The sequence below is a fragment of the Diadema antillarum genome, unplaced genomic scaffold (genome assembly GCF_040938485.1).
Source record: "Diadema antillarum isolate AM-2024a unplaced genomic scaffold, OU_Dant_1.0 seq00000981_RagTag, whole genome shotgun sequence".
In the NCBI taxonomy this organism is placed as follows: Eukaryota; Metazoa; Echinodermata; class Echinoidea; order Diadematoida; family Diadematidae; genus Diadema; species Diadema antillarum.
In genome coordinates, this window is record NW_027271821.1 from 478,456 (window position 1) to 494,824 (window position 16,369).

The 16,369-nt window shown below is 38.6% G+C and overlaps 1 protein-coding gene across 1 annotated transcript; it reads right to left on the reverse strand.

The window, feature by feature from the left end:
* Window positions 1–9,666: 9,666 nt before the first annotated feature.
* Window positions 9,667–13,713, reverse strand: LOC139742137 (cytochrome P450 2U1-like). The gene is made up of 5 exons (XM_071652705.1): window positions 13,485–13,713; window positions 12,087–12,295; window positions 11,230–11,411; window positions 10,409–10,527; window positions 9,667–9,848 (listed from the first exon to the last, which is right to left on the reverse strand). Exons 1-5 carry the CDS (start codon window positions 13,711–13,713, stop codon window positions 9,667–9,669), a joined length of 921 nt encoding a protein of 306 aa, XP_071508806.1.
* Between the last annotated feature and the right edge of the window lie 2,656 nt (window positions 13,714–16,369).

Below are 16,369 nucleotides of genomic sequence, written 5' to 3' on the forward strand. Positions count from 1 at the left end.
TCGAGGATCTATCACTGAACCTTCGGTGCTCTGTGGAAGAAATGGTTGAGGTCCCCACATGTAGAATCAATTCAAATAACAACAGAATCATGTTGGCTCACAAATCCTTTTTAAAGACACTATGGACCTGATGTACAAAAACGCTCTCCTTAACAATCTGAAGCAATTGGCGTCCTTAAAATCTGAAAATTAAAGACAATGATGATTGATACATATTGTTCTATGACCGAACAATCTTTGAAAAACAAAATATATCGGAATACACTGCAGCACTGACAACTATAACGGAAACGCAGAGTAGCAATAATTTATGGTCACTTTAAGCATAATTTAATCTTTTATGCCTATATTAGTGATTCTTCTTTTCTCCTCACCCTTCACTTGTACCTCTCGTCCTTCTTTTGTGTGTAAATCTTTTAGAACAGTTTTTTCTTTCTTTCGTTTCATCACGAAAAAAAAAAGAGCTCTCATCTTATCAGACATCATTACGCAAAGTGGAACATAATATCTTAGAAGAGATGACAAAATCTAACGTATTTTGCATCTACATGATCTATTCAATATTTGTTTGTATATCTTGTTTTTTCGTTTTAAAAATACCACAATCTCTATTGTTATATTTTCATTGTACATCACATAAGGCTACATACTTGCAATTATTAATGCATTACAAATTCTGTAGTTATTATAACTATTGCTTGAAAAAAAAAAAGTTGTGGAAAATTGATATTGAGGAAGTAACGACTAGAATATTTACAAGAATAACATAAGCGATGATGAACGTATACACAACAAATATATCCCCTCCCTACTCCAAATAAAGGGTAATGAACTACAACCTTGAAGTACTTGACGAGGTGGTTGACTTCTTCCTGGATGAGTGGTTCAAGGGACACCTTTCCAAATCCCATACCTCTCAGGGTGGTGTGAGCGAACTTACGGTGCTGTTTCCACATATCGTCAGCTCGGCTGTCAAAATACCTGGAAAATACCCACGAAAAATAGAAGAGTACCCAACAAAGAAGGCCCACGAGTTCGATACTATGCCAAGTTCGACACCTATAGGCCTTGTACCCAGTGTAAGACCCGTGGGCCTTTATGCCTAGTGTCGGATCCATGGGTTTTATATGCCTGTTATCAAGCCCATGGGCTGTGTGACTCGCGGGCTCTATGACTCGTGAGTGTCGAACTCTTGACGTGGTATCCGTTGTAGGCAAGTAGGTATAACCTTGTATAGGGTCCATGGAATAACTGATACCACTGTCCTGATACATCACTGACTGTTACTAGTTGCCTGACACTTATCATTACATGCAGATAGTGTAGTTGCATACTGTTGCTACTTTACCATAACCATCCCTGCAACATCTATCATATTTAATACTGATGTAATGGTACCACAGTACAGTTGCGGAGACGGGGGGGGGGGGGGGGGGGGGGTAACGCCCCCACTTTCTTGTTAACTCTATACAATCATTAAGTGGGCCCCTTCATTTTGTAAAAACGTAGCACCTGCCCTCCACATACACAAACACTGAGATATGCATGAACGAACATGCATACACACACGGGTATACAATAAATAGGCCTACTAACATGATTTATTCGAAATCAGATCTGCTTTTACCCGATTCCGCATGTATAATTTAATTCTAAATTGTTAAAGAAAAAGAAATCCCCGTGTGCTGTTACAACTTATCCCACCCATTCCCCAATATACACGTATTATTCTTGTTTGCTTTACTGGTAAGGTTTTACCGTTTCCATCAGCTAACAGATCGAGGGTCTTATCGTCTAAGCTTCTCTCACATGGAAAAAGAAATACATAGTTCGTTTCCTTATGGTGACGATCGAGTTGTAGCTATTGGATTTCTATACTCACCACAATTATTACCAATCATACCACTCCATTCACAACCAACATCGCGGAGTCACCTACCGAGTCGCTTCGAGTTCATCTTCATGAAAATGACGGTCTCCCCTCGGTCAATGAAATCGTTTCCCGCTCTTATTGTGACCTCCCTGATCTCTTCCCATCCACTGACCACGACAGCGGGTCTGCTTCCGAGATAGAGCGTGTACACGGAGCCGTACTCTTTCCCAAGCTCATTCAGCATGTTGAGAAAGGCGTCGTTTTCTGGAAACGACAACAGGTTCCCAAAGAAAGGCAGAGGTCGAGGACCTTTCGGTAGTCGGCCTCTTGCCCTGGTCTTTAAGATGGTCCAAATGACCACTAGAGTGAGGCTGCACAAACATAACGTTGTCCAGTTTGACTCGAGAAAGCCCAGGGTCTCCATGTTGCGTGTACAACGAAAGACTCCGTATCTTTTCTTGGTTTATCTATTGGGCTTCAGCTTGGTTTTATATCTATTAGGCTTCAGCTCGTCCGAAATGACGCTCCGGCGAGTCGCAGTGGACAACAAAGCAGGACCTAATAAACGTTGACCTTTCATGCATGAAAAACTATAGAAAATGTCCGATCAGAGAAGTGACCTTCCTCGTCTGACCAATGAGCTGGGCACTACACGGCCCAGTGCATTTATGCAATATCGATCTCTGCCATGGCAGGGAGAATCCCGAGTTTTGTTGGGTTTGTGAAGGGATATGTTTGAAAGCAGGCGCAGCAAACTTTTCCGAAGAACGTGTTTTTCATTGTTCAGTTTAAATCAAATTATACTTTATTTCCATCAAACAAAAGGTAATAATTCGCCCACAAAGGAGAGGCCCAATTAAGGGCCATAGTGATTTTGATTGCTTTTTTCCAACCCGGCAACTTAGGGAACCGCATTAGGGAAAACCTGACATCTTGTAGCCTTGTATTTCGCTTCTTTTATTTGTTTATCTGTTATCACTTGTAGTGCCTTGCAAATGCCGAATAAATAAGTAAATAAATAAATTATGAATAAATGAATAAATGAATGAATGAATAAATGAATAGATAAATAAATGATAATAATAATAATGATGATAACAATAAATACATTTGTCAAAATATATTGTTACACAATTTGAAAAAGTGTCTGCATGCTATAACGAGTAATATAATCTTCTCTACGGTACAAATTACATGTACTCATTAAGTCTTTCTGATGACCGACGATGATAATGATGATGTGTTCATGGTAACATAAAAAATGATAAGGATGATGTTGCTATACTACTCCATTAATGCTGTTATCAATGACGCTCATAATGACGAACATAATTTCTATTGTGCCATTTTCTGTACGGAACGCTCAAAGGCGCCAAATGACGGTGATAATTAATGATGACAACAATAATGACATGACCTATAATCATCAAAGCCATCATCATCGTAATGCTAATTTGTATAATAATACTGGTCTTTAGTAACACAAATATGAACCTATTAAACTGTACAGCATTGTATGCATTGCATGGGTGACTATTATGCATGGATTTGTAATGACACGTGCTTGTGCCAGATACTTATTTGTATGACCTAAACTTTCGTCTGACAGCAATATAAATAGTTTCTCTTTTGACAATCACTTCTCTTTCGAAACATTTGTTTGTTTTAGAAACTTGCGCACATGGTAGAAAAAAAGAAAATCATACATTTGGGGGCATGCGCGCCTGCGCGTCAGTGAGAAATCTGCTGGCGTCAATCAATGTTATGTCAATCAGTGAGTTGACTCTTGTAAAGGAGATTTTAGTGACAACAGTTTTTGTTATTCCCTTTGATCCCACGTTTGATACCTCCACGCAGAAATACTGAAGTATGTACGGGTATGTAGCAAAACTTGGGCTGCCCAACAGATAGGAAGACAATTTATTGATCCATGTGTCATTGCATCATGACTACCGTAGTCACACTCTTCGCCGTCCCTTCTCAAGAAATATGAGAGGTGCAGGTACAGACACGGAGATGTGCGAATAAAAATTGCGCAGAATTGTTCCCCCCCCCCCCAAAAAAAAAAAAAAATCGAAATTACTCGACCTTACATGATTTTACATTAATTAACATTATAAATGAATAAAGAACTATACTTGGAGATTATACCATATCAGTTCGATATGTCAGAAGTGATTGGAAAGATGATAAAATTGGCTTTTCAGTGAAGGTAAAACAGTTTAAAATACTTTCACGACTACAGCTCAGATTTATATACACCTTGGCACATATTTCTGGACTGGATTTACTTTCGTTTCATATGCTTTATCATTAAGTTAAATTTATTTCATTTCATAAAAAACAAGAAAAATATAGCCGACATTATGTTAGTGTTGAAAACGAATCTTCAGATTGCTCACAAAGACAACAGCAATGAAGGCAAAAATGCACCTGTGGAACTCTTTTTCACATTTATAGAAAACTGACAGATGTTTGAATAATACATTCAGTAGGAATTCATCTCTTATACCTCCTAATTGGTATGATCCACTAATCACTATCTCTCGGTGCAGTGCGTGCGATTCTATACTTTTTGTGTGGCGGTTTTTCATTTCATTTCATTTCATTTCATTTCATTTCTTTATTGTCCAAATTATGTTTAAAAACATGGCATGGAAATTTGATTTTGTCACACATTCATAAACACATATTGACAACAGATAAAAAGCAAATAATATTACATTATATATAAAACATCAAGTGAATACTCAAAAAATACAGGGAACCAAACATACATCACAACATTGACTAGCATCATGTGTTTAACGTGCAGAGGGGGAAAATAAATATATTTGTGTACATACACAGAAAACTATGGAAAAATCAATTGCCGCAAAAAGTTGTATAACCACAAATTCTAAAACACCTTACTTTACACAGACCACTCCAAATATCATAATCCATAAATTATAACACATATTGCACATATTCCTTACACCCCACCCCCCATACACACAGCTAAAATCTGCTTCGTTTCACTGAATCCCTGACACGCCCGATGTGCACAATCAGACAACTATTGCACATTAATCTTAATTCACTTAAAAGTTATTCTATTCAAATAATTACAAACCATAAAATTCTTGTGTGTTTTTGATAATGCACAAAATACCCCCCTGCCGTCATACACCAAACCAGCTACAGCTCTCCCTTCACTTTATACAAAAATCAGCGGTTGTTATTACACATCCTGATTGCGTATGGAACAAAGGAGTCTGCATATCGATTTGTACGACATTTCAGAGACCGTAGTCTTCTGCCTGATCGTAGGAATTCAAAATAATCATGTAGCGGGTGATTCTCGTTTAACATAATACCATTTGCCATATTGGCGATCCGATCTGTACATTCCTTTGTAAGGTCGCAACTTTCCCCAATGATTTTGCTAGCCTGTCTCACTATGGCTTCCATTCTCTTGAAGTCTTGTTTCCTGCAGACCCCGAACCAGATGACACAGTTAAACAATACAATACTTTCAACAAGTGATTTGTAGAAAAGATTGAGAATAGTTCTATCCATGTGTAGTGATCTCAGTTTTCTCAGAAAGTACATACGAGTCTGGGCTTTTGAGATAACAGATCTACACTCTTCAGTCCAAGAAAGTTTACTGTCCACTGTTGTCCCTAGGTATTTGTAACTCTTGACTATCTCAATATCTGTACCACCAATATTTATAAATTTTGGCTGTGGGGGCATTTTCCGAAAATCAAACACAATCTCCTTAGTTTTGGTGAGATTTAACTGCAGACAGTTCTTGTCACACCAAGAGGTAAAACGTTTAACCTCGGCCCGGTAGCTAGATTCATCCTCATCAATAAGTCCTAAAATGACAGTGTCATCTGCATATTTCAAAATGAATACATTTTCCCTTGCTGATTTACAATCGTTCGTGTACAGAATAAACAGCAACGCCGACAAAACACAGCCTTGTGGAGCACCTGTGTTCAAAACGACAGGGTCTGAAAAGCAATTTTGAACTTTCACAGTTTGAGACCGATTACATAAGAAATCTTTTCTCCATAAGATCAGATAAGATGGTACATTCATGTGACGCAGCTTCTGAAGAAGAATGTGAGTCTGCATAGTATTGAACGCCGAGGAAAAGTCTACAAATAAAGCACGTGCATAGCGTCGTGGTTTATCGGTGTGCTGAGCGAGCTCATGAACGAGTGTGAGAACAGCGTCATTCACAGACTTTTTAGGTTGATATGCAAATTGAAGTTTGTCAAGAAGATGGGACACTGATGGATAAAGGAACTGCATTATCAGTCTCTCGAAGCATTTCATGACAATCGAGGTAAGTGCCACTGGTCTGTAGTCGTTAAGCTGTGAAGTGCGATTTGTTTTCGGCACCGGAATCACGATCGCTGATTTCCAGCTGGCCGGAGACATACCTTCATTCAATGACATTTGGAAAAGTTCACAGTAGGGAGTTGCAAGCTGTTGGGCGCAGCATTTTAATAGTTTAGCATGTATCTTATCCGGGCCCACTGCTTTGTTCACTTTAACCCGTTTGAAAAGAGTCGCGAATGTTTGCTGGTCAACGCGAGGGGGTGTGACGCTAAGCTCTCGTAGCTCTGAACACATTGATGTGACTTCGGCAGAGAAATCCATGGTGTCGAAACGAGCATAGAATTTGTTAAGTTCACTCGCTGTAATAAGGGCACTGTTTGACACAAATGCAGAAGCCTGTTTCTTCTTCTGATTAGATCCTGTTAATGTATGTAAACATTTCCATGCTTCCCTCGTGTTATTTGATCGAAAACACTTTTGAAGTTTCACTTTGTATTTCATTTTCGAACTTGCGATTTCTTTCGTCACTTGTTTGCTTATTTCTTTCACTTTATCGAAATCTCTGTTTTGAAATGCGATTTTCTTTGCATGAAACAGCGCCTTCAGTTCTTTCGTCACCCATGGTTTATCATTTGGATAACATTTGACCGTCTTGTTGGAGACATGAAGCTCTTCACAAAAAAGAACGTAACTGCTGACAATATCAGCTGCTTCCTCTAGATCATCAGCACTTCCTATAAGCATATCCCAGTCAGACAACTCAAAACAGGTTTGTAGCATTTCCATAGAATGCTCATTCCATACTTTAACTTGTTTTGGGGTTACTTTATCTGATTTCAATTTACTTTTATACTTAGACATCAAATGAACAGTGGAATGATCTGAGTTACCAATGGGGGAACGGATGTTAACTTTATAAGGATCTTTCACTGAGCAGTAGCATTTGTCAAGAACCCGATGTCCGCGAGTTGGAATCTGCACACACTGCACATAGTTGGGCAGTGCGTCCTCTAATGAGCAATGGTTGAAATCACCAAGTATAATCTTCGGTGAATCAGGTGACGCCGTTTCCATGGCATTCACGGTATCCATGATATCTCGAACAGCTGCATCCGCGTTAGCGTCGGGTGGTATGTAAACAAGAAATATGTCTACTTTGTTGAATTCTCTTGGCAGATAAAATGGTCGGAACGAAACACAGAGAAGTTCCAAATTTTGGTGACAGATCTCGTTATGTACTTTGTAATTGCGACACCATTTCTCATTCACATATATTGCAAGTCCCCCTCCTCTAGTTTTGTTCGTTTCTGCAAAATCTCTGTCACTTCGAATCATGTCGAAACCGTGAATGTCAAACGCCTCACTAGGTGTATCTGGGTTTAACCAAGTTTCCGTAAAGCATAAAATTCCAGAATTTCTGAATTCATTGTCATATCTCACTTTTCCACGAATTTCGTCAATCTTGTTTCCAATTGAACGAACGTTACTCATTGTTATAGTAGGCAGGGCAGGTTTGAACTTTCGTAGACGTACCTTTTGTCTTATTCCTCCCTTCTTACCTCTGCGGCGTATTTTCACTCTATCGTTTGTCTCACCATCCTCGCGTAGTGGCACCCATTCCGGCAAGCCGACCGGTTTGAGTTTCGAGGCCTCAGCTGTAGCTAGTTCGAATATGAAGTTGCGTTCATATGAAATGTTTGGGGTGTGGCTCTCCAGACATAAAAAACCCGGTGAAAGCAGAACACAGAAGGTTAAAATCCATATCCAGGGCATACTGAACGTTTGCACTAACATGATGACAAGGAACAGTTGACGAAAATTTCACAAGAAAAAGTAAAAATGGATAAATTGTAGACAAAAGCACAGGACTAAAAAATGTGTGACTTGGTCGCCACTGAGCAGCGCCCTCAGCGCCCTCAGCGCCCTTTGTTCTTATTAGTGGTTAATGTCAGCTCCCAGAAAACAAATACAAAAACTGTCCATAGACATTGCTATAAACTAGTCCTATAGCTACGTCACAAATCATAATCCACCTCTGTTATACTTATATAGAGTACATGTAGAGAATATGATCAAAGTAAGGCATAAATAGTAGTGCATGACACCTCCGTATAGATGAACAATTCAGTTTTATTACAAGATTGCATGTACACATTACAGCTTTGGTATGAGATGGGCGCAATGACACAATTATGAAAACTGCTTCCTTTTACACGAAAATATCACTTTGCGCACGTCACAGCCTGGCCTAAAAAGTGGGATTCCCTGTACAGTACAGTATTACCAAGTCTTTCTGATGTGCATTATAATGTGTACAGTACAATTTTGACAAAGACTAAAACACATGCAATACAATTCAATTATCAACATCAGCCATCCGAGTTATACTATCATATATTGTATATACATGTATATTTAATGATAATGATTTGATATAAACTTATGCTCATTCAAGATAAAATGATAAAAATAGATGAAATCTCAACAATTACACACTCTTCTATTCACTAATCATTATCATCGTAAGACATATATACAACAGTACAATAATGCTCTTTAATTGCATAATATCTTTCCTTCTCAACGTGCATTTCTTTGCAAGCGTAATGATTGGAATGCAGGGTTGGAGGTATACCCTGTGGAAAAAAAACAAACTTTTTTGGCTACCTTTATTCTTTAAGTTCTTCTATAATCATCTCTCTTCTTCAGTCTTTTTTTTGCATTTTATTTCCTTTTTGATGAAAAGAAATAAAATGGTTTAAGTTAACAATATTGTACAGTATTATGTCATGTTATTTGCATTCAGCTGTTTAAAAAAAAACTACTGATGTTTTTCTTTCTGATTGTGGAACACTTATTATCGTGAAAAACATTTTTTTTTTCTTTAATCCGTACGAAAGATGACATCCCAGGAATGTAAAAAGGAACATAACACGAATATCATACAAATAACTCACGAGTATTACCCCTCTGATCCTGGGGAGAAATGATCCTTTGTTGGTTAAAGTTATATCGCTGATAAAAGAAACCCCGCCCTAACCTCTAACAAATCAAAGTATATACGGAAGAAAAAAAAAGTCTGCTATTGGTTGCCAGTATGACTACAGTGATTTTTACTCATGCAGTGTCCGATTCACATGTATATAACTACACTGTATACACCATAATATGGTGGTTGCATTACAATGTCTGGTTTTTGTTTGTTTGCTTGCTTTTTCTTGGGGGGGGGGGGGGGTTAGTGACTGACAAAAAAAAATGTGGGTTTTTTTTTTCATATATATATATATATATATATATATATATATGAACATACATACATATCTGAAAATGCATGAGTGTATGTGCTGTTTGCGCCTCTAAGATAGCAAAAGTGTGAGATATAGAACAAATTTAGTTATCCGGTTTCTAAGCAGGATCTCTTCTTTAAGAGTTTCTGCATAATCCAGGATGTCATTGAATTAGTCATTCCAAGGATAAATCTGGATTCCAAACGGTGCTGGGTCACGGGTCAAATCCATAAAACCTTCGAAGGAGACTGATTCGCTGGGCGGAAGTGAAAACTTGACCTGTTGCATGATGGTCGTAAAGAAGAGGAATAATTCCATCTTGGCCAGCTGCTCACCCATGCAGACGCGTTTCCCTTGAAAGAAGAATACAAAACAAACAGTATTGGCAATTATTTGAGTAAAGACAAAATCATCAATGTGCAATATGGGCAGATAAATCATTGGTTTCCTTGACTTAATGTATAAGGCGAACACTTGTGGATTTGCAGTTAGATTGTGAGAGGTTGCTGATGTGTGTATGTGTGTGTGTGTGTGTGTGTGTGTGTGTATTTTAAGATGATGTATGAGCACTTGGTGTGATAAACATGAGCGAGTAAGGCTCTGTACTAATTCCCGATCCTAAGCCTTTGAAGGTAGTTTCGAGCTTTGCATAGTGATAAAAGTGGGCCAAAAAGGACCATCTTCAGATAAGTGAGAGACTAACTCGAAAAAGTTGGAAGTGAGAAACGCCATTCCATCCATTATCGCTGCAGTGGGCCGCAAACTACAGCCATCAAAACGAAAGTTGTATCACTATGTGCTTGAAACTCCAGGTTAAAATTCCTGTGAATTGCCATCTATACAAAAAGTATGGAGGGGACACCGCCCATGTGTGTGTGTGTGTGTGTGTGTGGGGGGGGGGGGGTCAATTTACCGGCAGAGAATGGGAGGAAGTTCTTCGGTTGCTTGACGACAGTCCCATCATCCTCCAAGAATCTCTCAGGATTGAACTTATCTGGGTCAGTCCACACATCTGGATCACGATGCAGAGACCTTTCATGATGAAAATAAAACATTTTATTCATTAAAAGAAATCCACAAATGTTTCGTTTTCTGCCAAGCTACGATGAGTTAATGCAACTTTCTATGCAATGAAAATCAAATAATTGAATGCAATCATTATTGTAGGCCCAACAACAAATTTAATCACGAGAAAGCTTGTCCAAGATGAGGTGTGAATGCGATTTCATTCGGTACTTCAAATTTTTCGTGTTGCACCTCGTTAAATATTCTCCCATTGGTTTGTGTGTATATATATATATATATATATATACATATATATACATATATACGTAAGATTGTATATATACTGGAATGTTTTGCTGAATACATGCAGATTGATCTTGTTTTTACGGATTTTTGACAGTCACATTTCACGATATACACACAATACAATGTACACAGAAATGAATGCATTTTTATAGAACTGCGTCTTGATCGCGAGAAAGGAGATATATATCCTCCAAAAGAATAATGTATGGAAAACAAATAAATAACTTGTCCGGCAAATAATTGAAGAATACAAATTTAAGTTTCGCAGAATCTTAAAAACATTATCTTCCGCAAGTGTATTCACTCAAAAAGTGATACGTACAATAGTACATGTAGTTTTAAACATTTAAAATAATTCCAGATACTAGTAAGGAAGATTCCATATCTTTTTCTTCTTTTTTTCACTAATGGCACAACGCTTACCAAAGATTGAGTAAGACTTCTGTTCCCTCAGGAATGTTCTGACCACCTGCCGAGGTGTCTTTGACCGTCATACGGGGCACGATCGGTGCCACGGAGGCAAGCCGCTGAATCTCGAGCACTGTAGCTTCGGTGTAAGGAAGCTGCCCACGGTGTGACATGGATACCTGCTGGTCTCCAACGATCTATATACGTGGGATGAAATAAAGACAATCAAAACAGATAATGAATACGAAATCCTGTTGCCGCTGGAGGATAACATTGTAGGCGTGTGTGCTATAATATACAATTTGAGCTTGATGGAAAGTTTGTTCGATGCAGAGGTAATCTTCACTACAATACACTTATTGTACTAACGTGTGTCATTCCCTTATATCTTCTTCATGTATGTATGTTATATTACAATTGCTGACCAAATAATAATAAAAATGATAATAAGATGATAATAACGATAACAATCATCATCATCATCTTAAAATCTCATGACACAAATAATCATCTTTATCAATACAGGTCATAAAACCTGTACTCTCAAGATTTGAGACAACGTATAATCATGATTATGTATATAAAAATACCTAGTAACCATAAAAATATCCATCCAGTGACGGTGGGAGAAAACAGTGTTTTCTAGCCAAGTCGGAGCCTAACATAAGTTTCAATTCTGTCAAACAAGGGAACAACATTATGGTGCCACGCCCACGAAGACTGCTGGTCGCATTGTCCTGTGGTAGCCATATAGCTCCATCTCACTCATTCCCCTCCCCCTTAACAATTAGTGCCACGCCCATGAGTTTTCATTGGTCCACTTCACCCATTCCCGGACCTTTCACCCCCTCCCCTTCCCCACTCGATCCTACCTTCTTTATCTCGTCATGCACTTTCTGCTGGACATCGGTATGGACGGCAAGATACTTGATGGCCCAGGAGAGAGTGAGGGAGATGGTGTCCGTGCCCGCCAAGAACAGGTCCAGCAGGTCGAAGTGGAGTGCCTCAATGGTAAACGTGTCCGGGTCAGACTTCCGGTGCACCAGGTAGGCATCGAGGAAATCGTGGATTTCCGGTTCACCTGAAGAGTTGAATATAACATTGGAAAATTATGACTACGAGAGCAATGATGATCACAATAAAGATATACACGAACAAAGTAGGTATGATAATTACTATGAACGAATATTGATGATAACAATGATGATGATGATCATACAATAATTAATTACAATAATGGTGTTTAACAATTATAAACATAATACAATTATTCACGATTATCTATACAATCATTTCGATTATCTTCATTGTATTTATTGTCAACATTATGACTATAAGTAGTAGTTTTACAACTGCTATAACCGTTACAATAATTTCAATCATTTTAATACGAATAATTGCCAATAATCTACGATGATCTCCAGATAGTGAAAATGCTCATACATAATTCTAATGGATGAATATACAATGTCAATGAACAGTTATACATTTATATTCTACGAAAATGTTTGAAGAGGTTACGTCATGAGGTATAAGTCAACTGCATTTAATTGTGTATTGCAAGCAACAGCCGATTAATTTTTAGCGGAATATCTTCTTCATGAAAAAAAGGGTTTGACGTGATTCATCCAAACATAAACGATTAAGAATATTTAACCAGTAAATTGACAAGGTAAACGAAAGAATTTTGTGACGTCATTATCCAGCAGACAATGCGATGGCCTTGTTTCAATACCTGTCTCCAGGGAGGCTTTTTGTCTTGTTTCGTGATAGCTTGGCTCGGGGAGGTGGGAAGAGATTCCCACCTCCCTGCTTGGCTAACGAATGTTGGTTCATTTCACAGCAATCCTTAAAGCCATCCTCCCTTTCTCCCTTTCCATTGAAATAACCTCTCCTGCAGTGGTCTAGCTTTTCTCAAAAGACAAGTGTTTGGGTGATGTGGTTCACTGACTATGTTTGGTATTCAAGAGTCAATTCAGGTGAAATAAGGGGATCGTCAGGGCGCCGCCGTATTGTTTTCACCGTACACTTCGGGAGAAGTGAGGTGGTAGGCAGCCACTCCTTTACACAAGAGACCTTTGTTCTATTTCCGTCAGAGGGATAGAATGTTTTAGCTTAATTCTAATCACTGGAGACAAATTATGAAATAAAGATTATGACATCTCTCATTCCACTATCCTATCTTGACTATGACAAAGGAATTTTTATAACGCTGATATTATTCATCCAGCAGGTCGCTTGGGCGTGGTTACTCGGAGTCACTTACTCACCAGTCGCCGCGTCCAACCTCGCCTGGTGACTCTCGATCTGTTCGTTGAAGATCTTCTTCACTACCTCCCATGTCGAGAGCAAATCCCGCCATTTCTTGGAGAATTGCATGATCGGCCAGGCGGACGGCACGAGTGTCAACAAGGCTCCCTCGTTGCCAACCATGAGGTGTCGGACGTTTTCCATGAGCTCGCTGGCCGAGTCTGACCCATGTTCTTCTCGCCTCTTCATGACAAGGGTGCAAATTACGTTGGAAGAAGTCACCCCAAGAGCTGTTCGAGGATCTATCACTGAACCTCCGGTGCTCTGTGGAATAAATGTGGGGAGGGGTGGGAGTTAATTACACTGTAACGATGGAGTTTCATGAAAATTAATTGATTTAATGTCAACAAACCTTACTCAAATAAAAGTCACCTCATAAAGCATAATCTTTACAGATCTTGTCTTTAAAGTAAAATCAAACGAGGTCAGTCGTGATTCCCTGTACTTGCAGTATTTTTTTCTGTTTCTGTGTATAATTTCTTGAGGATAGCTAGTTTTTAGTCGCTTTGTCGCGATGAAAGGGCTGTCATTCCATCAAGAATCATTACACATGCTTATAGTGACGACCCCTGCAACGTGGAACATGTCACGGAAGAGAAAATGGCACGATCTATTTTAATTTGTTTCTACATATATTCCCTTTGTTTTTAAAACTTGCCATTCTGTCCCTTTTATCTTTGTACTTTCATTTGTACAGCGCATTCTTGGAAAAAATAAATTGTAGAAATAAATTGGAGCTGATAATGCGGAGGTAACGACTAGAAAATCTGCATGAATAACGGAAGCGATGATGAATATGCATAGCAAAATGATATACCCCCTTCCTACTCCAAATAAAGGGTAATGAACTACAACCTTGAAGTATTTGACGAGGTGGTTGACTTCTTCCTGGATGAGTGGTTCAAGGGACACCTTTCCAAATCCCATACCTCTCAGGGTGGTGTGAGCGAACTTACGGTGCTGTTTCCACATCTCGTCAGCTCGGGTGTCGAAAATACCTGGAAAATATCCATTCAGAATATAATATATATTCACGTAGGCAATAATATTTCCGCATTTACAGAATCCCCGTGTATATTTGAGGTAAATTACCCTTTGATATCATAAACGCAAATGACTGCATAATTCACGTCAGTGAATACCTGGAAGTATATGGCTTTAAAATACTATAAGTACGCCGAACTGTGACTAAGCTCACTACGAAAATCAAACATAATAATTATTATTCAATATTGAATTGAGGTATACACTTCTGTAAACCAAGCTGGTATAAACTGATTTTTTTTTCTTCACATTTTTACATGAGTTTTTAATATATTATAAAGGTTTTCCTCTCTAGTTCTACTTAAAGATGAAGTTTGGCTGAATTTGACCCGAGAAATAAACTAACTTTGGTCATAAGCACTAGCCGTAATTTTGCAATCCTTGTCGCGGCGCAGCTATAGCAGCCATTCTAAATTACAAATTCAATGTACGTCTATCAAGAACAGCGCGACTTAATTTTCCCTTTATGTAATTTCTGGATGAGAAAAAAATCATGAAACAATGTAGGCCTACACATCCACAAATGTTGGTGGCTTGATATCTATTTCCCGTGGCATTTCTGGAGGGGAGACCTCTGAATTGCCACCGCTGCATGATGTCGAACATATTGCTGTAGGTACCGATAGAATATGGTCGTGATAGCCACAGCCTGATACTCAGTGGTATGCTCCTAATTTTACTACCACAACTACAGTGTACAGCCATTTTGCAATTAACTAAACATTCGTGTTAGTACAGTTGCAAACTACTATACTACTACTACTACTACTACTACTACTACTACTACTACTACTACTACTACTACTACTACTGTAAGAGTGCTTGTTTTAGGTATTGGTAGCGTGGTGTGCACTCATAACTGTAGTATACGATGTCAAGCCACAGTCGAATATTAGTCCATGCAGGAGACAAGGTGGTGGTTCCAAGATATACAATTTAGTTTATTAGATATAATGATCAGGAATTCCAGAATGGTGCATAATACTGACGAGGGAATATTGCCGGTAGTATATATAAAGAATACTGTTCCACTCCTTCTTGGCACATGACCGAACAGAGTCGGGGCCGGAGTAAGATTGATTCCTCAACTCCAGAAGCATAAGATATATAGGGACATGGATAGAAGTTAAGATATTAGTAGGAGAGGGTCTATGATGTGGGGATTATAGGTTCATTGAACAGTACTGTGTAAGGGACTGGCGGTGGGAATTGTAAACAAAGTTAGTCTGAATTACTTACAGAACAAGAGGAAGGATTAAGTATTAAGTTCATTGCGGATTACTAGAGGAAGGAGTATATTGTGATGGTGGGCTTTTACACAGGAAGTTTACATGGGAGTTTGATGACATTGTTGATGAAAGAATATAAGAACTATTAAACTGTGGGAATTGTAAACAGGAGTTTACATGGGAAGTTCAATGACATTGCCGACTAATGAAAGAATATAGGAACTCTGAAACTGTGGGAATTGTAAACAGGGTTTGGGGTGGATATTTCTCCATCTTACACTACTACTACTACTACTACTACTACTTACATGTATATACTACCATGGTCGATGCACGACTCTTGCCAATAACATGCATTTTGCACTACATGCATATTACTTACATCTATCTCAGTGTTGTATGATACAGTACAGGAATGATGCATACTATGGTATCGATCGAGTTCACGTGAACATACATGTACTATACTCACCGCTATGATTATCATTACCACACATACTAGCTACTTTATACTTCTGACTATCTTCGTGGAGTCACCTATACCTACCAAGTCGCTTGGTGTTGACTGACTT

Coding starts and splice junctions, on each gene's coding strand:
- LOC139742137 (XM_071652705.1), bottom strand. CDS start 13,713: ATGAAGAGGCGAGAAGAACATGGGTCAGACTCGGCCAGCGAGCTCATG. Junction 10,528..11,229: donor GAAGTCTTACTCAATCTTTG/GTAAGCGTTGTG, acceptor TCATCATGAAAG/GTCTCTGCATCGTGATCCAG. Junction 9,849..10,408: donor CTTCCTCCCATTCTCTGCCG/GTAAATTGACCC, acceptor TCTTCTTTCAAG/GGAAACGCGTCTGCATGGGT.